This window comes from Gobio gobio (assembly GCF_949357685.1).
Source record: "Gobio gobio genome assembly, chromosome: 2".
NCBI lineage: Eukaryota > Metazoa > Chordata > Actinopteri > Cypriniformes > Gobionidae > Gobio > Gobio gobio.
In genome coordinates this window covers 49,125,477-49,150,570 of record NC_137098.1, presented here as the reverse complement: position 1 = coordinate 49,150,570, position 25,094 = coordinate 49,125,477, and the positions used below count along the sequence as shown (strand labels likewise).

The window sequence follows — 25,094 nt, the reverse complement described above, 5'->3', positions numbered from 1 at the left end:
TAGCACGAACATATTGTAATTTATTGATGAAGCCTGCAGTTCATAATAGCCACGGGTAATAGGTGCCATGGACCGCTCATGTTCGCATCAGTGGCATAACTTTAACCTAGAAATCACAGACCCCGGTACACAAATATCATAACTATCTATAATAGGCCTACTGTAATATATTGTATGTTATACTGTAATACATATATTCTAGAAATGTATTAAAAAGAAAGACGCTTTCAGCCTTACTCAAAGGCTGCGGAAACAGGCCAGTGGGTTCATTACGCACATCAATCTATTCCCGGCGTTCTTATTTTGCTTCTTATGTATTAAATATACAGGCAATTAGTTTATGAAACCTTGATCTAAATTAAAATACAATTTATAGAAAACGAAATTCACTTTAAAGAAATGATTTCTGCAAAAAAACTCTCATCAAAATCATGTCTGAACCCACTCCATGTCTCCAGACATATTGCGTGTCTTATAGCCCATCTTACTTATGCCAACGAAAGCGCCCGCGAATTCTTTAATATTTTTCATTTTTGCAGTTTTTTTTACCACTTCGTTATTTTGGCTCAGAATTTCGTTTGTTGGAAATATGAACTGAAATTAGAAATTAAAAACTTTGCCTTTAATAAACAAAATACATTTTGGAAGTGTTTGGAGTGGAGTAGGCCAGTGGTTCCCAACCACGTTCCTGGAGGACCCCCAACAGTGCACATTTTGCATGTCTCCTCAATCAAACACACCTGATTCAGGTCATCAGCTCATTAGTAGCTACTCCAAGACCTGATGTGGGTGTGTCAGACAAAGGACACATCCAAAATGTGCACTGTTGGGGGTCCTCCAGGAACGTGGTTGGGAACCACTGGAGTAGGCTATATACATGCAAAACGTAGCCTATTTAGATTCATAGTGAAGCTATATGTTTAAATATTAGCCTATTATATTATTGTTTTAATTTCATATGTTGATGATGAAAAGTGAGCAGCATGAGTAACATGAGTAAGGCTATAAGAGCAATATGTCTGGAGACATGAAGTGGGGTCAGACATGATTTTTATTGAGTGTTGTTTTGCAGAAATAATTTCTTTAAAGTGAATTTCGTTTTCTATAAATTGTATTTTAATTTTGATCAAGGTTTCATAAACTAATTGCCTGTATATTTAATATACAAGAAGCAAAATAAGAACGCCGGGAATGGATTGACGTGCATCACGAACCCACTGGCCTGTTTCCGCGGCCTTTGAGTAAGGCTGAAAGAGTCTTTCTTTTTAATACATTTCGTCTTAATTACAGTAGGCCTATAGATAGTTATGATATTTGTGGCTGCACCGGGGTCCGTCATTACGCTAATCATGAGCGGTCCATGGCACCTGCTACCCATGGCTGTTAAGAACTGTAGGCTACATCAATACATTACAACAATTTCGTGCTATGGGCACTGCCACTGATACAGGCAACGGATGAGCCTATTTTACGGAGCTTGCTTCTGCTTTTCAAACAAGTGTGACAAAGGCATGGGCTAAATAAATTCTCTAATGTGGATACAGACATATATACACACATCACTATATAACACATGCCCTAATTAGGAGTAAATATATGTTGTTATTACTAGAAGATTATGTCGTTTTTACGACATAAGATCTCGTTATTACGACATAATTGAGTGGAAAAAATAATATGTATGTGGCAGCAATGCATCACTGTAAAATTGAACTCGAGGTTTTCCAAATAAAAGTGGTGGGTACAAAATGACTTATGACGAAATCTGGTGGGTACGCGTTCCCACCCCCCCCCGAAATCGACGCCTATGGGTCAGCGTATAAAAGGTGCTTCAAAATTAGGGCAGCACACTGGTCTCTTGCAACTGGATAATATAAAATCTTGAAAAGTAGGTCAGGCATTCCTGGGCCGCACGAGAGCGCTGGAGAGGTAAACGAGTTCAGTGAGACCTTCAGACTCCAAAGATAAAGCTGAGGCACGCTTACGCTTGTTTAATCAGCTACCTGTACTTTATGACAATGTCACTCACCTCGGCATAAATCCGCCTCCATCCTGGTTGACCCCACCTGTCAGGGGTTGCTGACTGATGTGTTGAGCGAACGGCGTGCTAACGGCCAGCAGGAGCATTGCGCAGCGGTGGATGACGGCATTGCATGCGGTGGTGTAAAGATCCTGTCCCTCCTGAGGAGTTGTGCTGCTCCTGCGCTCGGGACCGGGCTGAGCCGGCTCTTCCTGTACGCTCATGCTTCCTGTTCGATCTCGGTCCCTTCCTCGTGCTGCCTCCCGTGCTGATAGGAAACATTGAAAGATTTCTGTGGCCGCCAAGACATAAGACACAGAGCGACCGGGTTAGGAAAGCAGCCAAGAAGCATGACGCTGTTAAGTGCCTATGGCTGGATAATACACAATGTCATGTGTAACAAACAACCATGGATAACAATTTGGGGGGTTTTATTAGTATACACTACTGTGGGGTAAGAATTGTTTTTAAAGAAATTAATAAGGATGCATTAAATTGATCAAAAGTGACATTAAAGGATTTTACATTGTCACAAAAAATATGTTTTAAATAAATTGTGTTCTTTTGCACAACTGTTATAATAAGAAATGTTAATTAAGCACCAAATCAGAATATTACATTGATTTCTGAAGGATCAATCAAGACAATGTGACAATGAAGACCGGAGTAATGGCTGCTGAAATCTGAATCACAGGAATACATTAACATTTTAAAATATATTCAAATAGAAAATTGTTATAATATTTCACAATATAACAGTTTTTACTGTATTTTTGATCAAATAAATGCAGCTTTGGTGAGCAGAAGAGACTTCTTTTTAAAAAACCTTAGCAACCCCAAACTCTTGAACAGTAGTGTATTTTGTGTGGCGTATTCTAGTACAGTGCAGTTTACACTGTCAATCCAATTACTAAATATATATCTTTAATGACAACATTCTAATTTATTACTCTATTACTTTATTCACCCTCGTGTCATTCGAAACCTGTATGCAGTTCATTTTTGAAGGAGGAGGAGATAATTGAAAGATAATGAATAACTTAAATTTTGGTCTGTTCCAATCAATCGATAGCTGTGTAAAAATTCTCTGTTTATTTCACTTAAAAATAGCAGCATATGCTTTAGGAATGATAAGAATAAATAAAAAAAAAAATTGTATAAAACTCACAAAAAACATTTATTGGGGAACAAATAAAAGTGAATTAGTGTAACACTAAATCTGGTAAAATGTATTCATGAAAAATAAGTAAATATATTTATAGAAATAGGGCCTATATACTAAGAAATTAAAAGACATTTATTTTAAATGTATAGTGCAGCTTTTTAATGAGGCAGCAAAATATTATAGATGGGGCAGAACAAGACAGGCTATTAATAATCTTTCATTGCACAAAAGTATTATAATACGAAAGGCTCCAATACAGAGCGGCACAAAGCGTGTATGGGCATCCCGTGCTCAGGATGATACGCTTGAAGCAACATGGAGTCACAGCACGCAACGCTCAGTCGCATTGAAAAGTTCAAAACACAAAGGGAAGATATATCCATGCGTAGTGTATCTACATATGGACTATTTGATTTAGCCTTTTCTTTTAACAGTTTAAAATTTCAGTTACCGTGCGTGTGAAGAGCAATACAATCTCTACTCCAGTGTTGTGATCTAACAGACACCCGGTAGAAAGTAACACGATTTAGAAACAGCAATAAACTCCAGCAAGATACCATAGAGCCATAGAGCGTTATCTACAGATCAAGCATAATAACAGGAACATTGAATAATGAGTTTCAACATGTTGACAGACACGCAGTTTGAAAGCTGAATGGAGAATGACTGACAGCAGCAGCAGAGGGAAGCATTCACGTGAACTTGAATTTAATGAGTTAAATATTTGTCTGTACCTCACATTAAACTATGGAATGGCTTCAGAACTCTTAATATAGTGCACAAAGAGTTGATGATGCTTTATAATGTTTTTGTGCCTTTTGTGGTATACTGGGGCTTAATAATAACAGAATATTATATGCATTGGTCCTGTCTGATCGATACCCTATCCGGCAAATAATGGCGGTATCGGAGCCAATACTGAGTATCGGATCGGTGCATCCCTTGTAAAAATACACAAAGTGTGTGAATGTGTTTGACAACTTTGCTCCATGCCACTCAAAGCATCAGCCAACATCAGCGAGCACACATGCCCTTCAAATGTGTCTGAACTCACTCCCTGCGGTCATGACTTCATGCTCTCTTTCCTCCTCCTCATCTTCCTGCTCCTGGTGTCCTTCCTCTCTTTCCCTCTCTCGGTCCCTCTCCTCCAGTTCAGCCTCCTCATCTATAGTTCGGGTGAACGAGTGTTCCTGAGGGTCCATCTCCACAGAGTCCACATTATCAGAGATCTGCACACAGGAGGAGAAATGGCTTTACATATAGTGGGGTCAGAAAGTCTGACTACATTAAAATCCCAGGATTTTTTAAAAACTGGAAACAAAAACATAAAGAAAATTGCACATGCTTGCTGTCATCAAAGCAAAAGGGGGACATGCCAGATGCTAAAAAAAGTTAACCAAACTTTTATGCTGATAATATAATTTGTAATGAAATCATACTCTGCGTTCTCGTGATGATGAGCGGGTCTGGATGAGCTCCATGTTCTTGCAAGCCAAGAGGCGATTCCGCACCTTATACACACTGCGATACACCTCTGCCAACAGTTTACATGGCTGATATCTGCAGGAAGACATAAAAGGAGAGAAATGCTTTTAATAATATCCACAGTGAGGCATTATATGTAGTTATGTAGGATATGATGTCATACCTCCCCTCTCCACACGCCTGTCCCAGCAGCCCTGTGTGTTTCAGAAGGACAGCAAGTACAAAGCGGGACACTGTGTCTAACAGAGCCTCATTCGGCAGTGATGAACTATCCCAATCTACACAAACAAACACAGACAAAAGACTAAATGAACAGGTAACGCCAAAGACATTGGCTTGCACAAATGCAAATTGTTAATTTATTGATTTTGGCATTAGAATGATCAAATTACTTTATATAAAATCCAATAACTTCATAGTTAAGAAGCCATAGAGGTCTGGTTTATGACCACAGTGTCAATTGCTTTTTTTGTACTGTAACCAGATAGTAATGGTGGAAAAATACTGCACTTCACAACAGCAATAAACGCTCAAATATTACTTGAATTATATAATGTTTAGATCCTGAGTGCTTTCAGAAGCACAAATGTCTTTATATTAAAAAAAACTGACACAGTCCAAATCAAATGCAACAAGACAAATTGTGTGTAGTGAGATTTTGGACCAATGAGATTTCACTGTGGGTGGGTCTACCCAACACCACAGAAATAGAAGCCATTACAAGGTTTGCATAGGTTAATGTGTGACTTCTGAGACTATGCAAGCACTTACGCAAGTAAGGCTAATCAGTGAATCATTTATAATACTCTTTCCATAATCCTTAATATATGTTCTGTGTTTGTGTCCTACCCTTGCTGATGGCATAGTCCTGCATGTTTGTCCACAGGCTGTGTGTGGGCTCTTTAGTTGATCCAAGTGCCAAATCAACCAGCACACTCATGTCAGATTGCAACTGACAGTCAAACGGTCTTTGTTCCTCATTTCCACACAGAGCCACCTCCAGCAGAGAGCTGATACATGCATCTGAAAAACATATACACATAGCTTTGACATCAACATGAAATGGCATTTACAACCTTTATAGACTTTCATAATAAGCCAAATTTGAACATTAAATGACATTTAATGATAAAAGGAAATTCTGTATGTGTGTGTTTGTGTGTGTGTGTGTGTGTGTGTTTTTCTATCCGGGTGGGGACTTCAACCTGAATGCACACTGACTCATTGGGACTCGTGTAATTGTGGGGACTTAAATTGAAGTCCACATGAGGAAACAAGCTTGTAAATCATACAGAATGACTTTTTGTAAAAATGTAGAAAGTTGTGTGTGATTAGTAGGTTTAGGGGTACGGTTAGTGTAAGGGGATAGAATATACAGTTTGTACAGTATAAAAACCATTATGCCTATTGAGTGCCAACAAAGACAGTGCGTGCGCGTGTGCGTGCATGTGCATACCTAGCTGGGGTATATCAGTTTCTAAGCCGTTACTAAAAAGTGGTGTTTTGAGCCAGTGGGTAGTGTGCTGTTCCTCTGGCGAGGGTGGGGCCCCCTGAAGCATTCCTCCAAGACAACGTCCCACCAGCAGCGCTACAGTACGCTCCAGATCCACCAACCACACCCAGCACTGTACCGGTCCTGACACGCACAACGGATCAACCAGATCTGGAGTGCCTACAGGAAGAAAGGAAAGGAAAAACTCTCTCAATATAAGATTGAGTGAAAAAAAAAAAATACTACTAATTCAAAACAACATCACAGATTAACGCTAAAGAAGTTGAACAAATGAAAAATTAGCAGCTCAAGTGATGAGTGGTTCTCAAAAAGGGGGGCCAGGTCCCACTAGGAAGCCCACTAAAGGCCCCGCAAGACTGCTTAAAATTATTTCAATGTACATACATGTACATGTATGTATGTATGTATGTATGTATGTATGTATGTATGTATGTATGTGTATATGTATGTATATATATACATATATATATATACATATATATATATATATATATATATATATATATATATATATATATATATATATATATATATATATATATATATATATATATATATATATATATATATTAAATAGATAGAATAGCTAGATGGTTAAACTATTATGTATAGTAATAATGCATGTAATTAAAAATAGTTCATTAAAATGCTAACATGACGTACACCATCTATCTATCTATCTATCTATCTATCTATCTATCTATCTATCTATCTATCAAAATCTTTTAAGTGTTTTGGACAAGTGGAGATTAGTGATGGTGGATGAATCAACCCATGTGGGATTTAAACCGTCAACCAGTTATCTCTTTGAATTGATGCACATATTGATTCTTGCCAATTTCAAGACAGTGCTACAGTACTACTGATCTGAAGATCTGACCAAAAAGTTGAATGTGATAGACTGACCATGTAGTGGCCACTGCAGCTCCTGTTCCTCGAGATGTGTGGCGGCAGGCAGGAGTCTATTAAGACGGTCCAGCGGGGGAAGCAGGTCTAAGAGGTAGCTGAGCAGTGGCCGTGCCACCCAAACAGGCAACAACAGCAAGGATGTCACAATCTGACACAGCATACTGCCCGCTGCAGACATGTAGATCACATCTACCAAATCCAAACACGGCAAAATTAGCAGGGCAATTTGCATATACTGTAGTTATGAATGCATTTAGCAAACACGCGTGTATATAGATGTACCTCGTAGCTTTTCACGCACACTGCCGTTTCCAGAGCTTTCTCTCAGAAGAGTTGCAGAGCGATTATAGATATCTGTGGCGTGAGGCAATAATAACTGCAGGTGTTTATGGAGGAGAGCAACACTACTGGAACCCTGAAAAAACACAGATTAACATAAAGTAGGAAATCAGACTACTCCAAGTCTGACCAAAAAAAATACATTGTCTTTTTGAAATTCTAATCTCTCTCCCTCTAATTTATGTTTGTTCATGATATGCATTTAGCTGTGCAAGTACCTCTGTAACACAGTTGATATGGCAATAGGCCAGTAGTTGCTTCTGTAAAGAGCAGAGCAGTTCATGGAGGTGAGCTGGTTGGCTGCTATCAGATGAAGATGTTCCCTGCAAGATCTTATCACTGTTCTTCTCCAGTTCTCCAAACGCCTGGTCCTGTGAGGTTAACACACAGACAGGAAAACAGGATGTTGTTGAAGATCGTAGGAAAGAGCAGTTAAACCACAGTTGATAAGAATATCATCAGATACGATATTGTGCACCCATCTAATATATCTTCTTGAATCTGTTTATATTCACTTGGGACAGTGTTTACATTTGCACTAGACAAGATGCACTAGACTGACAAAATATAAATTTTTGGACCCACTTTATATTAGGTGGCCTAAACTACAATGTACTAACATTTTAATTAATAATTTGATACAATGCACTTATTGTGTACATACATGGTTTTACATTGTACTTACATTTTTAAAAATACCTGCATGTAATTACATCTGTAATTAATTTCGGTAGTTACATTTGTAATTACACAGTTGACACTTCCCTTAAACCTAACCCTACCCTTAAACTTACCCATACCACCACACCTGTCCCTAACTCTACCCGTATCCAACCTCAATATCAGCAAAGGTGTTTTGCAATATAATTTGAACACAGTAAGTACATTCTACTTATTTTTTGACGTAAGTACATAGTCCTTAAGGCCACCTAATATAAAGTGGGGCCAAATTTTTTTATGTTTTTGTTTCCAGAGTTTAAAAAAATCCTGGGATTTTAATGTGGTCAGAGTACTAGTTGAATCTCACCAAATATAATTAACAATTTTGCATGCCCTCTCTCAAAAAATATCATAAGGGGTTGACATTCACCAAAGCAAAATATATATATTTTTTCCAAATACGGTATATGTACTGCAAAATAATGGTAAGAAAACATGCATTTCTATTGAGTTGTTTTTGTAGGTTGCATGCAAAAACAGGCAAATGTATTGATTGACGAATAAATGACTTGCAGTATGAGCTGGTTTGTTTAATAAATCATTAAAAAGACTTGGTTAGAATTAGTTACTGATATGAATTAGTCTGGTGAATCCTTTACTGTATGAACTTAGTTAATAAACATCTCAATTACTTTCTGAACTGCATTATTAATTTCAGTGATGCCGGTCTCAAAATGAAGAGTACTAAAAGTTTGTTAAAGTCACCATTATTTACTGACAAATTGTTCCTATAACAACATAGGCACACATTTGAGATATTTTGTAATTTAATTTAATAGAAACCTGTAAACCAAGATCAGAGCAAAATATCTGCCAAGGACTGACCGTGTAAAATCCCAGGTTCCTGAGTAATGTTTTCATGAGGATCTCTGCCAAGTGTGTGTCAGGATGTGTATCAGAGTGAGTGCCAGGCACAGAGTCAGAGGGTGGAGCGGGAAGCTCAGAGGCATCTGGAGGACAGCTGTACCCCAGCAGAGATGCCACATGGGTGTGATCCTGCAGACTAGTGAGGATTATGTCCAGCTGCATCCTCTGAGACACATTAGGAGCATGATTAACAGATGCTTCTTTAAGATAAGCAATTTAACTGCATTTTCTTTTCATACAGGCACACACATGTACCTGTCCTTTGGAGAGGCTCTCCCAGCGGTCTGGTCCTTGAGGAAGGAGCGAATGCAGTAGCTCCATTCTCTCTCTGAGAGGAGGCAGCAGCATTGTGGCCCCCACGGAGAGAGTCTCAATGACAGCCTACAAAACACAACTTATTTTCACTGATCAGAGAAAACATAGGCCACAGTAAACAATCACGGCAACAAATGTGTGGCAAAACACATTTAAACACAGACCTCCTGGATTTCATCAGGCACTGACGCATCCATAAGTCTGAAAAGCAGATTGCGGAGTGGCCGCGCTTGCCGTCCTAAGATACTGGTGGCCACGCCCCCTGCCAGCGCTAGAGCCAAGTGATTGGATAAGAGCCGTAGACATAGTTTCAAGAAGTTATGATGCTCCCTGTTGGCCCAAAAAAAGTACAATTTACTCCCTCCATGGTGCAAGAAGACACACATATTTAATAACCTTCAGGGTGGGTTAGAAAATCAATTGAAACTTGATCTCAAATAAATCATATCAGCAGCAGTAATCTTCCATTATATTAATGCACTTAAAAAAACACAGCTGGCTCCACTTGTCTATGGTGGTGGCAGAATACACACTTGGAAGATGGGAAAGGCAGCGGTGGGATCTCGTTGTTGATGCCGTCACAGTATCGTTCCAGAAACGAGCGGAGGTGAGAGAAAGTGCTTTCTTCCAGGTCCACACAGTATGGCCTATGCCAGGCCACCACCTGCCTGTATACATGCACACAAGATTATTAGCATGGGAATGTTGAAAAATGAGTTTCTTGCCATAATAAATCAACAAACTAAGACCTAAAAGGCACAAATGCATTTGAAATATATTGTGTATTCACATAAAAGGTACAACAAATGTGTTCCTTTTTTAACAGAAGATTATGTTCAATGGGTTTGCTAACCTGTCTCTCGGGAGTGCAGTCCATGCCAGGCTATGGGAGGTGCCAGCAGAGATCTGCTGAATGGCCACTCCATCTAAACCAATCACCTTCTTAGGTTTGGTGATGGGACCAGTGGAATTCCCTTGACCACACTGACCCATGGAGTTATTCCCCCAGGCATAGACTTCATTATCTTTATCAAAAACATCAACAAGAAAAAAATTTAAATAAAAGATTGCCTGACCATTTTCCCTAATACACGTGAACTGCACATGTTCTAAGTACACAGTGTCAAATTGTCTGTGACATCATGCATGAGGCCCTCTCGCTTCACCTTATCTGAGTCAGCACATACCCTTCTGCTACTAATCTGCCCCCCCCCTCCACTATCTCAAACTATAGTTCACACAACCCAGTACAGCCCCAAATAGAAGACTCACAAAACCAACGTACATAAAAATAAATAAGATCAACAGTGTTGTAGTGCACTTTCACAACCTACAGAAAACTACGAAACATTTATTCAATATATAAAAATAAATAAGACCAAAATAAATTAGATCAAATATGTTGCAACATTTTTGTTGACCAAAGGCTCTCTTTCAGTTATATTGGCTCAAGCTGAACTAAACATACCACAGCCTGGCGGGGAATGAGTTTAGGGAGGGGGCTAAAACTAAGCACATTGTTATGGCAAAGGGTGCATTAGTTTTATAACAATAATTTATAGACAAAACGAACAAAATCATGTGGCAAAATAATTGTTTTATCTATTAACTTTAAAAAAAAAATTATAATTGTAAGAAGCAAAAGTCATAATTGATAGGGTTGCTGAACATTTTAAATCAAACCAGCTTTATGGTGCAAAACTTCTAAGAGAAGTCGCCTGTTTTGGAGTAATGTTTAGGGATCGGCGATATTTTATCATTTGCGATATACCGGTAAAAATTCTCCCCGTGATAAGAATTAGACTTCCCGTGATAATAACGATAAAGCCTAGTTGATGACACGACCCATCAATTGCACTTTGCTTCATTGCTGTCCTTCGTTGTTGCCAACCATCTCTGAAACCTGTCATTTTCGAGCCATTGAGAGTTCAATTTTGGCTTCCCCATTTCACTCGAATTTGCCCACTCATCTCTAGTGAAGCATGCACTGTCACGTTCATAAAAAATATGTACATAACAGCAACCTGGGTACTACCAAAGACTTGGTGTTACACATCCTAAAAGCCTAGATTTGAGAGCAAATTTAAGACCTTGTCTTAAAATGTAATGCCTAGCAGAAAAAAATACAGATAATAAAGGCTTTTTAATGGCCTTAAAATCAAGATATTCTAATTTCAGACTTTTTTTTATGTCGCCGCGGGGACCCTGATTGAAAATATAAGTCAATGAATCGTCCAGCCCTATACGGAAACATCTCATTCTCTTTAGTAATGTTGTTGCACTATCAACCACTTCAGCATACCAGATAGAGACATTTCAATTCAATGGGTTTGGAGTTATCCCTTACCATGTGATAAAGCAAGGCAGTGGCTGTCTCCTATGGAGATGTCTACTACTCTGGTTGTGGCAAGTTCCTCGATTAGCTTTGGCCTTAGAGCTGTTGCCTCCGATGAACCACAGCCAAGACATGCACCACAGCCCCAAGCATACACCTGCACAAAACATACATATAATACAAAATAAATGGTTTGTATATAATGAATATTCACTGCATTAAAGACATTGCAGTCAACATTAACTAAAATTGGCCATTAAAACAATAATTTGTGGCTTAGTAATGTGTCATACCTGACCAGTAGAGGTGAGAGCCAGAGATGACTGGCTGCCAGCACATACTTTGCGTATGAACATTCCTTGGAGCGCCTCTACCACTTTGGGTTTATACACACGATTGGTGTCACCATGACCCAGTTTCCCTGCAGATAAATGACAGCAAAGTTAACAGCAACAATAATTATGTTGACAAAGAAAAGAAGGTAACTTAAGCATTAGATTGTCTCAAACGTCTCTTTCGTCTCAACAAGTGGCCCAGGTTAACTCAACTCACCATTGTCTCCGCCTCCAAAGGACCAGACTGTACGTCCATCTTTAGACAGAGCAATGGTGTGGGAGCTTCCACAGGACACTTCACCCACATTACTGATGTCTTTAACTAGCGTGGGAATGTTCCTACTGTTACTGTCCCCATGACCTACAAGTGTAGACAATTGTAATCAATGATACACAAAGATATTTAATTTATTTCGCTGCATTTATTTGACCAAAATACAGTAAAACAGTATAAAACAAAATAACTGTTTCATTTATAATTAGGTTAACGTGTAATTTATTCCTGATATACCTAATCTGCCAAAATCACCCTCTCCCCAGGTGTAGAGCTCTCCATCCTCACTGACTGCAGCACTGTGTCTATAGCCTGCTGAAACACAAACCACCACCTACAAACAAACACACACACGCAGCAGAAAAAATAAATCATTTAAGCACACAGGTCAATTCTGAGTGCACAAATAGCTCAAGTGATGCATAAGTGCATGAATTCAGTACCTTTCCTTGTAGAGGGCCCTGTATTAGTTTGGGGTATTTCTGGGTAGAGCTGTTTCCATGACCCAGTTTGCCATAGTCTCCATCACCCCAGCTGAACACCTCCCCCTCACTGGTGAAGGCTAATGTGTGGCCGTCTGAGCCTTTGGATGATGATACTTTCTTAATGGCACGGTGAGGTTCAAAGGTCAGCTTTTTAAGAGTGGACTGGTTGTTTGAGTCACCCAGTCCCAGGCGGCCATAGCTGCCCTTCCCACACGCTCTGACTGAACCATCAGAGGAGATAACGAATGTGCAGTACTGGCCAGCTTCAATCTGAAAGACAGGAAATGTGGTCATCAAATATCCATTGTGGGCATAAAGGAGGATATAGTATGAATAGTTAATATGAAGATGCTTTCTACCGTTTGTGCATCACTGAAGCTGGGAGCTAGTTTGGGCTGCAGGATTTTCTCCTGAGTGCCCTCTACAAGTTGGTGGCTGCTGTTGCTGCCCCACACATAGACCTCACAGGTCTCAGATACCATGGCCGCCTCACCCGCCTGGATACTGTCTGGACTCGCACAAGTTCTTGAGTAGTCTGAGGCCATGCGACACACCTATAACATCAAGAAACCGATTTGAAACAAAACGAGAGTGACAAACACATTGCACAATTGAGCCTGCAGGATGATTTTAGAAATAAAAAAAATTATAATCCAAGAACTAGTATGATATTATAAATTCCTAATATTCTATTTTTAGATAGAGCAGGACAGATCTGTTGTTCAGCATGTTATAGATTGCAGCTTAAAGCAGCCGAAACTTAGACTGGGTAAACCCAGCCTGATCTGCCGGCGATTTGATTTCGCCCTGCAACTCAGTCTGGAAACCTGTACATTCATTTCTACTGCTTGTGTTACACTTTTGCGGGAACCAATCACAGACTGGCTTATCCACTTGGCGCGATATTGGCTGGTTTAACACTATGACGGATAGAGAAGCGATGGGTCGTTGCCCGTTGACCACGCCTCTTGTGGTCTGATTGGTTGAAGGACTATCCAACTGCATACAGAGTCATTTAATTTATGCTCGTTTATCACGCCTCTTGTGCAGGAAAAAAATACATAGCAGACTCCCCAGACCAATGTTCAATCTTAAATTGAGCTTGGTCTGGTGATAGCCAGACAAGCAGAAACTCTCTTTCAATTGTGTACTACAGCAGTTGAAACTGGATTTGTTTATGTGAGAACAAATCACTCACAGCAATAATGATATCATGGACAGGTTAAATGTATGAATTCATACATTAATACTTATTTAATGTGTTTTACTGACAAGCAGACCTATAATGAAAATAATGCCAATGTTTGGTTGAGAATGGACTATTAGAGCTAAAGTTGACCCGCCAAGAGCAGTGAATGGATTCTCTATTTCTTATCTTGTTATTTTATTTATATTCCTTAAAGGGATTGCTCACCCAAAAATGAAAATTCTGTCATTAATTAATTACTCACCTTCATGTCATTCCAAACCCGTAAGACCTTTGATCATCTTCGTAACACAAATTAAGATCTTTTTTGGTGAAATCCAAGAGCTCTCAGGCCCTTGCATAGACAGCTATTTCATGAACAATTCCACGGTCCAGAAAGGTAGTAAAAACATCGTTAAAATAGTCCATGTGACTTCAGTGGTTCAACCTTAATTTAATGAAGCGACAAGAATATGGACTATTTCAACAATGTTTTTACTACCTTTCTGGGCCTTGAAAGTGTTAATTAAATAGCTGTCTATGCAAGGGCCTGAGAGCTCTTGGATTTCACCAAAAATATCTTAATTTGTGTTCCGAAGATGAACGAAGGTTTGGAATGACATGAGGGTGAGGAATTAATGACAGAATTTTCATTTTTGGGTGAACTAACCCTTTAATAACTACTTTTGATATGCCATTACAACATAAGGACTCTGTAATCATTAATGTTCATTTTCTTTCGTTTTAGTTTGTTCTGGTAGATTATTAAATACTGTATTAGGTCAATGAGCATGTTGTGCATGCCCTCTTCATGGATGCACCAAGATTTAACAAGTGAAAATTATTGTCCTGCCTGCTTAGTTATTGAGCTGCAACGCATGTGTCAAAATGATCCCATTGATCGTTGCATGGCTAAATGTATTTCCATGTATTGTTATAGTAGCACATTGAGCATTGGCAGCAGCTGATACCTTTTAAGGGTTTGAAAATGTACAAAAAAACAACAGACTTTTTATGTTCATGAATTACATCACCAAAAATTGCAAAAATTGCAACCATTGCTCTCTATTCTAGGTCATTAACAATTGCTCAATTGGACTGTTGAGAACTTGAAATAAACTGAATGTGTAAAGGCCTTATGAAAGACATCCTACATTTCAAAAAGAATCAAGAGTTAATACATTCAAATGGTTGTTTTCTTAAGCCTACTGTATAATTATTTAATACACAACTCTAAATTACAATAACTCTAAAAGGCATCTAAATTATCAAGATAATAAGAATCAACATAAAAGTAACAATTATATTATTAATATGAGACATCAATCTAATTTAAGGAATGTATATTTGTACATCTCACAATCAACACTGTATTGTATACATTTCCTATTTTTTCTCAGTTTAGGCTGCAGAACAAACCTTTTTTTTTTTCTTCTTTTTGATATGAGCTCCATATTCTCCTACATGAGTCATTAACACCTGATGTATCAAATTTGACACCCAATAAAAAAAAATAAGCAATTGTTTTTATGGAAAAAAAACAAAACATTTTGCTATAGGTTAAATAAACTGTTCCATTTCAAATTATTTCATGTCAGGCTTTACAGGGTTAAAAGACTATATCAAAATACCCACATTGTAATAATAACATTATTTCATTGAGTGATTCATGTAAAACAACATGTCAAATGACATGGCCTCTTCTTGCCTATACTACAAATATGTATAAATATGTGTTTATTACCTCCTCAAACAAACAGAGTGCAGCCTCATATAGGGAACAGAGTCCATCAGGGGTGCGGGTTGGTTCCCTCCACTGGCTTCGATCAGCAGATGAACCCTACAACACCAGAAATCCAGTCATTTCGCAATATCCAAGACTATGAAAAAGACTTTGGTATAACAGATTGGAGTAAGTGTATGAGAGTTTTAGTGAGGACGTACCAGTGAACGTCTCATCTGCATCAGAATGTTCATGAAGCAGTCATATCCCATCAGCCCCTCCTGGCTCTGCTCCAGGCTGCTGACACCGGCCGAAGCAGCCAGGGCCATCTCAATCCACTCCAGCAGGTAGCGCAGTGACCCTCGTTGCGCTGCCAAGCCCAGCAGCAGCTCACATGCCAGCCTCCTCCCCACCACATCAGCTCCGGAGTTTCGCATGGTCACCCCTTTCAGAAACGTGGTGACTTGGGCCAGGCAGTCCAAACCCATTGGTGGAATCTTGCTCTCATTGGCCAAGGAGAGTGGTGGAAGAGAGCCCACCACTTCAATGGCTGTGGTGATGACATCGTTGCAGAGGTTGATCCCTGGACCGGCTGGAGGAAGCGTCCAGCTTTGCCTGAGCAAAGCGAACAGCAAGCTAAGACCCGTTCGCACGCCCATCTCGATGAGGGCGTCTGTACTAGAGCGCGGCCTCTCGTTAACTGCTTGTAAGTCCGCAGAACCCAGAGTATTTTCAGTCGAGTGCTGTTGCTGTTTAACCTTGCCCTTGTCATGGTATTTGTTGGACAGTGCATAAAAAACCCGCTGCAGGACCAGCAGGCGTTTACGTAGGGCAGTGGCGAAGGGCGAGTCCGAGCACACTGTCTTGGCCAGAGCCAGCTGACTGGCCAGCAGCGCGTCAAGATAATGCTCCTGTTCATCGCTGGACAGACACTCTCGCTCAAAGTCTGGCAGCTGAGGGCCCTTCAAACATAGCACCTGCTGAGGGAGAAGAACCACCTCCTTATTGGCCAGCAGCTTGCCATACAGCAAAGCGACGCCTTCACGGGTGGAGATGGACTCGCTGTCCTCAGCGATCCAGGAGCTGTTGAGATGCTCCAGCCATTTTAGTTTTACTGGTGGTATCATCACAGCCATGGCGCCACCTTACACCCTCAACGTCACATCTGAGAGATAGAGGTACAGTGACTCAATTATTGTGTTATAAAAATCTTAACGATTAAATGAGCATTAGATGATGGCAGAAGGAATTATTTCAAAGAAAAAAATAGGGGAAATGAGCATGCACAACACAAAAATATGTTTTGATATTATATATTATTAAATAACATTGATAGTTAAAAGGGGTGCATTTCATTGATGATCAAAAGTAACAGTAAAGAAATGTATAATTTCAAACAATTTAAACATTTGGGAGAGGTCTGCTTTTTTAATATTTAAAAATAAATCTTGTGCTCACCAAGACTACATTTGGGATGTAAACAAATGCTTTTCTTTTGAACTTTCTATTCATCAAAGAATCCTGAAAACAAATTATCATGGTTTCCACAAAAATATTAAGCAGCACAACAATCTTTATCGAGCACCAAATCATCATATTAGAATGATTTTTGATGGATCATGTGACACTTATTTTAAATTGTAATAGTATTTCTCCATATTACTGTTTTATGGTATTTTTTTATCAAACAAATGTAGCCTTGGTGAGCACAAGATATTTTAAAACATTAAAAAAGCAGACTTATCCCAAATGTTTCAATTGTAGTGTATACAATATTGACTGATACAAATACATTAAAACATCTCTAATAAACTCTAAAATTGGTTGAAACCTACTGATAAATCCCACACCCCTAAGTGAATCCATTTAAACCTTAACTGTTACACACACATTTCCAAGGAAACCAGTAACTGAAAAAAAAACCAGTGCATTTCTTAGCATAAAAAGATAACTCTACCTCTACAAGTCTTCATCTCCACATTCTTGTATAACCATAACCAAAGATTAATGCAAAAGTGATGATGAAATATGCATTCTTCCTAAAACCAATTTGATTAGGAGAAATGGACTTCGAAACTAGAAAGTTCATCAAGTATAGATGACACATACTTGTCAGCTTTCCAATGTTACTAACTATGCCTGGAATCCTTCCAGCAAAAATGTACTCAGCATGAACATGTAAATGTAGGTCTTGAGCCAACCCATTGATTATTAACTTATTTATCTAGTCAGAAAACTAAGATGGCTGGTATTAGACTTTTATGGGCCTGATCTTCATTTTCTTAAACTATTGTCTGTTGAAAACCTGCACAAAAGTATGACACTAGTGAAACTGACAAGCATCTCTCTAATGCATGCATGGTTTACACCTGCTAGCTAATATATTACACAATTCCACCTTTTAGCTCCTTAAACTTGTTCAAATCTTTTCAAAAGCCTATGATAACATGTAAATATGTAGCTAAATTATGAAGTTGCCAGTATCTAAAAAAAAAATAGTTATAGGAGTCAGACAGTATGGCTACCAGTTTTTTTAATCTATCCTTCTGATTGTCAGAATGGCAAAACAGTCTTGCAAATTCTTACAGCCAGTTAAATAACATTATAAACTGGACCTTACAGGTTGTCAGCTAACGCGTTAGTACAGCAGCAAAGGAGGTTATTTTAACCCATTATTCTGCTCTAAACATGATAATATCTTGCTAATAAGCACTTTGATAGTCTACGAAAATTAGGGTGACATTTCCACCAAGTTTTTTGCGCTGAGATTTACGGTGATGGTTTTGACAATTTTGTGGTTTGCTTATTCATTCAGTTGGCTAACTCATCTTATCACAAGCTTGCCTTGCATAGCCATTGTTACGTAAAATGCATTCTCCAGGAACATCTGTCTACTTAAATCATTATATGACATCTGCAGCATATTTTTATATGCATTCAAAAGGAGCGTATTATGCTAACGTCTATAAGTGAAATGTAACTTATAGGCGTTAGCTTGTTAGCATGAAAACAGCTAACAGAACAGTAGACGCCAGCAAGCTAAGCTAATCCACTACACTGAAATGATCCCCAAACATCGCAATTTATGTTGTGTGCCTAGATTTAATTATCACATTGATATAGCCTCAAGTAAAATAACCGACTGTCTTGTGACTGTAGGGCTGTATAGCACAGGTAGCCCGTCGCATTAGCCCGACTGTAGAGCTGCTTGTCTGTGGTTGCCAGGCTGTGATCAACTCCCTCCGCCACTCACTTCACATGAGTCAGCTCAGCTGCTGCTATTTCACATTAAAATCATGCTCCCCAAAAAAACATCTGCCCAATGTACAAGGCATGCCTTTGACACAAATGCTGCTGCTGCTACAAAGACAGAAATGCAAATTCAGGAGATCAAACATAATGTCACATTTGAAATGGTTTGAACCTCTCGGCTGTTGTGGTAATAAAGAACTGAAAAGGTGAGGCTGGAGCTTACCATAAACTGCCAAAGGCCTATTCAGTGAATGCACGAAAGTGGCTTTCATGGTGATTAATGATCCCTCGGCACCTGCATGTGACAGTGCATGATAGAAAAGACTCGTAATCGCTGGGTTGATGATCTGGTAAGGCTGAATAATTGAGAGTTGGGAGTGAGCACAGAGCAGCTCAATCCCTCGACTGAAATAAGCAGCAGGCTCAGTGTTCAGTCCCTCCCTATCATTCATTACCGGCTGCACACAACAGCGCTCACAGCCCTGAGCGACTATACGCAACCACACCTGTCCTTCAGAAAATAATATATATATATATATATATATATATATATATATATATATATATATATATATATATATATATATATATATATATATATATATATATATATATATATATATATATATATATATATATATATATATATTCTGTAATATATACGTTACACAATACTAGCGGTGTCCGTCATTTCAAATGATTTCAGAAACAATTGTTCTCACACAAGCCCACACACAGTCAATGCAAAATTAACTACAGTGAACAGTTGTTTTAGTCTTATTTATATATAAGCTTATAATAGTAGCCTATTTATTAATATTTCGAATTTTTACCTTTTATTTGTAATATTTTCAGTTTATATTTATATGTTTAGTATAGGCCTATTGTAGGCTACTTGAACTCTTCTACTGTTGTTTTTTTTAGTAGCCTATCTATGTAGCTTTAATTTATTTTAATGTCAGTTTTATTAAGTGTAGTAGGTAGTGTACTTTATAATGTTAGTTGACGTTTAAGTTTTTTAAATCAATTTATATTTCGTGTTAACTTCAAAATACATCTTCTAAATAAATAATCAGTTAAAAGTATATAGGTTCAAAATATATAGGCTAAATACTGGCAACACTCTCACAGTCTAATAAAAGGTGGATAATGTGGTTGTGAGACCAAAGAAAGCCATTAAAAATGTAAACAATGGAGCTTAATTAATACGAATAAATTACTGTGAAACTTTGATTGCAATAATAGCCAACATTCGATCATCCCTGACCTTTCCGACCTTTATAAGGGAGAGTAGCCTAACACCAAACACATATGAGGCTTTCATTTCAAACTACAGTAGTATTTTTCATGGTCTGTTGGTTCCAGAGGAAATAATAGGTAAACGCTGCCCCCTATAGGACTAAAAGAATAATGTTCTTGCTGCTTTGTGTTATGTTGTGTAGAGAAGTGGGAGGGTGGAAAACCACAAGCGTTGCTGCAACAGAATGTTGATGTCTGTGGACACTGTACTGTAGGCTATTACTTTGTAAACGCATTATCTTGGACCTGAAAATGACACATTTCCCTCATATCGTTCTGCCTTTCCTGCTGAATTCCCCCACAAAGTGTTAAGAGGGTTAATATCTGTAGCATATGAATGAAAAGCTCTGTTGCTCAGGAGAAAAGAAAAAACAACAACAAGTCAAATTAGCATGACAGTGTCGGATAAGGATCCTGGTTAGTGGTTTAGCTTTACAGTTGCACTTACACAACCGGGTTATGTGTCCTTTCTGTATGACAGCATGTGACAATGACAGATACATTTGGGGAAAACCCACATTAAAATGCTGCAAAAACTTTTCTTCATCAAACAAAAAATTAGAACATACTACGTGTACCCTTCAACATGCATGCATTTTAATTTACAAGAATATAGCAGTTAGTCCTTAAAAGGATGCTTTGAAAAAAGAAATGTCTTCAAAGTATAAAGAATGAATGCAACAACATTGAAAACGACAACGTATCTGGCATACTTAGAGTAATATAACAATTAGAACAAGATAAGAGCCAACACAATGCTAAAGCTTAAATGCATTACTCACCAGCAATGGACACAATCTAGCAGAGTGATTAGAGGCATATGGAATAACCTCCTTTAAGTGTTATTAGCTTCTCCCAACAGTTCACTGAGAATCTACATCCCTTTCCAGTAGTTCCAAAAGTGTAGTCAATTGTTTAAAAGAGTCTGCACTCTGATTGGTCCATGAGTACATGCTGGAAGGAGCATCATTCCAAGCATAGCAACTTATGTCATGCAGACATAACAATTGGGACTTTTTATACACAATATAAAATCAAACACTCATTCCTCTGAAACGTTACAGTAGACAGCAAATGGAAATAAAAATAATACAAATTTAATCTGAAACTGAGGCATAGTCAATACATTAGCAGGGTTTAATCAAATAAGCCTTTTCACTTCCCATTTCAACCTTATTTCATCAGACCTGGGAAACAAATAACCAAAAGTGGACACCATGTTCTGTGTAAACACTGCCTGAACAAAATACTGCTGATCACTTATATAAAGAAAGGAAGCACCAGGGACGTCACTAGGATTGGAAGACAGGGGGGGGCTTAGCCATAGCCCCCAGGGTATTTGTTACTTGCGTTTGCAAAATCTTTGCACTCACATCTAGAGCTACACTTATGAGTTACTAAGCAATGACTTAAATGCTATCTGTCTGCTCATGTAAATGTATGATAAAGTAATAGCATACTATTCCTCTCTATATAAGTTGTCCACATAATGCTATTTAATTACACAGAACTGCATGTTTTCAACCCATTTTTGAGCTAAAATACAAATATAAACCTAAATTGAGCTAAACCTATAGGCTACAAATACCACAGCTGTACAATTTTCACACCCTATACTAAATTTACCCTATACAATAGCCTAATGACATAACATTATTTAATATTTTAATCACAGCTTCTATAGTGTTTTGACATCGACAACCCAAGTGCATTTTACCTCAAACTTGCGACTAGTTAACTTTCTAAAGTAGCAATCGCTTCTCGGGTCGACATTAACACTTACAAAATTATATTCTGAATTAAAAGTATTTTTATACCACTTTTTAATGTGTGATTGTGTAAAGGTGTTCACGAGATACCAACCTTTCGCGAACTTGCTTTCAACGTCGAACACTCGTTCTAATGAAGTGTAGCCTATGTGAGAGAGAGAGCGTGAGGGAACGGAAATGCATCTGAACGTTATTTGCTCTATGAAAGACATTGATAAAAACGAAAAATAAGTACATTTAATCTATAATTTTATTTTATTTTTGCCAAACACACATTAGCTACAGATTTAGTTATCGTTTTTTTGTAATGCCTCGTTTTTATTTTTATTTCAGTTAACGACAACCCACCTAGTTTTCGTTCATTTTCGTTAACGGTTATAACCTTGGTAACGACGAGACGAGATGAATCCTAGGCAGTTAATTGCAGTAGCGCTCCCGTCTGCAACGCTCTGAAAGCTGCCACAGTTCACACCAATGCAACGAGACGCATCATCTTGATATCACAACGACTCTTTGTTAGGCTACCTCTGTCCAACTTCCGACTTTTCGGCTATTTTTTTTGTAGCTGGATATATATCATTTGTTGTGTCTAAATATGAATGAGGACACGGTTATTGATTGACAAATTGTTATTGTTGTTCTTATTATCATTTAGGGGGGCTTAGGAGCATTTTGGGGTAGCTTCAGCCCCCCTAAAATAGGCCTAACGACGTCCCTGGGAAGCACCATGATTTTAAATAAGCCTAATACATAACATAAAATCATGACATCTTGCTTTATGATTTTACATCTCACAAATCAAAAAGAGCAGATCTATTTTCTATTTTTAATAGACAAAAGAAAAAGACAAAAAATAGTTTTGTGGCACCATTTTTCGACTTAATAGCAGTATAAAACTTGCCTATATCAGAATAATCTTATGAATGGTATTTCTGATCATTACACGATCAGAAACACCATTCTGGACTATTAAAGCATCTTCAGGTTGAGAGTCTCCTCCGGGTCATTAACATCTGCCTGGCATTGGCTGGAGAAGGGCATAATCACTGGCTGTACAATCTCTGTGCCACTCTTCTCATTGGCTATGAACATGATCGTCAAGTCAGCAGAGGTGGAATGTAGAGGCCCCATGTCTAGATCTGGTACTCGGCAGCCCTCCAGAAGAGCATTCATGGACGACCTGACGGTGACAGCTACACCCGTGCCCGGGTGCAGATGGCTCCTGCGAGGGCTGGAAAAGCTCATCTCATGGGCAAGGATTTTGACAGCTCCATAAATGACACAGCCGCACTTCAGCAAACCAGGAGCGACCTGACTGCCTGGCTTATGACGACTGGTGAATGACAAATTGGGGCTTCCAGGAAAGTTCAAAGACTGGATGTACCAACACACAGTCCTGCCAAGGCTACTCTGGCCCCTGAGGTGCCAATGACAACAGTGGAGGCTCTAAAAAAAAAATCAGTCAGTTTTTCTGGAGATGATCGGGGCTCCCTTGGTCTCTAAGCAGCATTGTCCTGTATGGTCACCCCACCAAGCTGCAGCTCCCATTCAGCGGCCTGGTGGGGGAGTTTAAAGTCAGTCGAGCCCGGGAGTTTATAATGTACCGAGACAGCAGGAATCTCTGGTAAAGACTAGAAGGAAGTGGCAGGCCCAGGAAGCTTTCGACAGAGCAGAGGCACGACTGCGGCACAACATCTTAGTGGGCACTGTGGCGGGCAGGACTGGGCAGTTTTCCCAAACCTCGCTATGACAAAACCCATGGAAAAGAGAACCACCAACAGGTACAGGATGAGATACAAGCAGAGGTGGAGGAAGAACGCTGCACCAAGATGGTTGGCATGTACAATCAAGGAGCCTGGACCAGATGGGAGCATGCAGAAACTCACAAGATCATCTGGTGAGAGCTCTGCTACGCATTAAGCTTCACAGCCAATCAGTTTATGATGTTCTCCCCAGCCCAGCCAACCTGCATAGCTGGGGCATAGCAAACACACCAGCATGCCAACTGTCCCAGAGGAGGGGCGCCCTGGAGCAAATCCTCAGTTGCTGTTCGGAGGCACAGGGGGAAGGGCGATATCGTTGGTGCCATGACCAAGGTTTTGGCAGATATAATCAACACAGCGATTCAAGATCCCCTTGATCAGAGCCGAGGAGAAGGCCCCTCATCGGTCTAGCTCAGCGGGAGAGCTTTCTAGCCATTGCATGGGACTGCCAGCTCCAGGTCAACCTAAGAAGGCAGCTCAAGTTCCCAGAAAACATCTGCTCCACCCACACATGATCGACAAAGCAAGTGGAATTGCTAGAACTTACTGTCCCCTGGGAAGTCTGGATTGAGGAAGCCAATGTGCGCAAGAAGGCTAAATACGCTAACTTTGTCAGAGAGTGCTGGAGCAATGGTTAGAGCCCACTGTGAGTCAGTTGAAGTTGGGTGTTGGGGCTTAGCTGGCAAATCACTACATTAACTCTTCAACTCCTTGGTGTTAAAGGACTAGAGCGCAGAAGATCCATCAAGAACATCATGGAGGCCCCTGAAAAGGCCTCACGATGGATGTCGATCCGCCGTGGCTTAGTGTGCCCCCGGCTGGGTTGCCCGGACAAGGGTGTATGACGATTAAAGACCAAACACCCTATGACCCTGGGTTTATCACTGAAGATGTGTCCAAGTAGCATCATAAGATGTATATATATATATATATATATATATATTTATTTTTGGGGGGTCAATCCATCTTCCAGTTTCAATTGCAAATGTAGATTTTTTTTTTTTCACATTTTTTGAGTGATTACCTTTATGAATGGATATATAAAAAAAAACCTTGGTTAACAACAACAGCTGGGATATATATATTTGGGATATATGGTAGTTTAGGATGGTCCTGGCTCCTTGCAATAAAAACGCATCTCTAGTGCACATTTTAAAATAACAATAAAATCTGGTGGTTTTTCAATAGCAATACATAATCCTTTAAAAACCTTTAAACAAAAAAAAAAAGCTAATTAAAAATAGCCAGGTAACCAAATTTAAACTTGAAGTGGAATGACCCTATTAATATATTAAAAAAAACTGTCATTAATTAATACAGGGTTCCTACACATTTTAAAT

At 39.0% G+C, this 25,094-nt stretch overlaps 1 protein-coding gene across 4 annotated transcripts in view; it reads right to left on the bottom strand.

The window, feature by feature from the left end:
- herc1 (HECT and RLD domain containing E3 ubiquitin protein ligase family member 1) overlaps window positions 1-19,335 on the bottom strand; it is a 56,612-nt gene extending 37,277 nt beyond the window's left edge. For all 4 annotated transcript variants that reach the window (XM_079845952.1, XM_079845953.1, XM_079845954.1 and 1 more), the window contains exons 1-23: window positions 19,147-19,335; window positions 15,893-16,836; window positions 15,693-15,788; window positions 13,122-13,316; window positions 12,721-13,032; window positions 12,515-12,611; window positions 12,221-12,364; window positions 11,962-12,089; window positions 11,681-11,825; window positions 10,187-10,358; window positions 9,867-10,001; window positions 9,498-9,663; window positions 9,274-9,399; window positions 8,977-9,183; window positions 7,650-7,802; window positions 7,375-7,507; window positions 7,090-7,281; window positions 6,127-6,342; window positions 5,520-5,693; window positions 4,834-4,948; window positions 4,625-4,745; window positions 4,240-4,414; window positions 2,030-2,312 (exon numbers count right to left, since the gene is read on the bottom strand). In XM_079845952.1, coding sequence (XP_079702078.1) covers window positions 2,030-2,312; window positions 4,240-4,414; window positions 4,625-4,745; window positions 4,834-4,948; window positions 5,520-5,693; window positions 6,127-6,342; window positions 7,090-7,281; window positions 7,375-7,507; window positions 7,650-7,802; window positions 8,977-9,183; window positions 9,274-9,399; window positions 9,498-9,663; window positions 9,867-10,001; window positions 10,187-10,358; window positions 11,681-11,825; window positions 11,962-12,089; window positions 12,221-12,364; window positions 12,515-12,611; window positions 12,721-13,032; window positions 13,122-13,316; window positions 15,693-15,788; window positions 15,893-16,807 — 4,400 coding nt within the window. In that variant the 5' untranslated portion in view covers window positions 16,808-16,836; window positions 19,147-19,335. The remainder of the gene's footprint in view (window positions 1-2,029; window positions 2,313-4,239; window positions 4,415-4,624; window positions 4,746-4,833; window positions 4,949-5,519; window positions 5,694-6,126; window positions 6,343-7,089; window positions 7,282-7,374; window positions 7,508-7,649; window positions 7,803-8,976; window positions 9,184-9,273; window positions 9,400-9,497; window positions 9,664-9,866; window positions 10,002-10,186; window positions 10,359-11,680; window positions 11,826-11,961; window positions 12,090-12,220; window positions 12,365-12,514; window positions 12,612-12,720; window positions 13,033-13,121; window positions 13,317-15,692; window positions 15,789-15,892; window positions 16,837-19,146) is intronic.
- Between the last annotated feature and the right edge of the window lie 5,759 nt (window positions 19,336-25,094).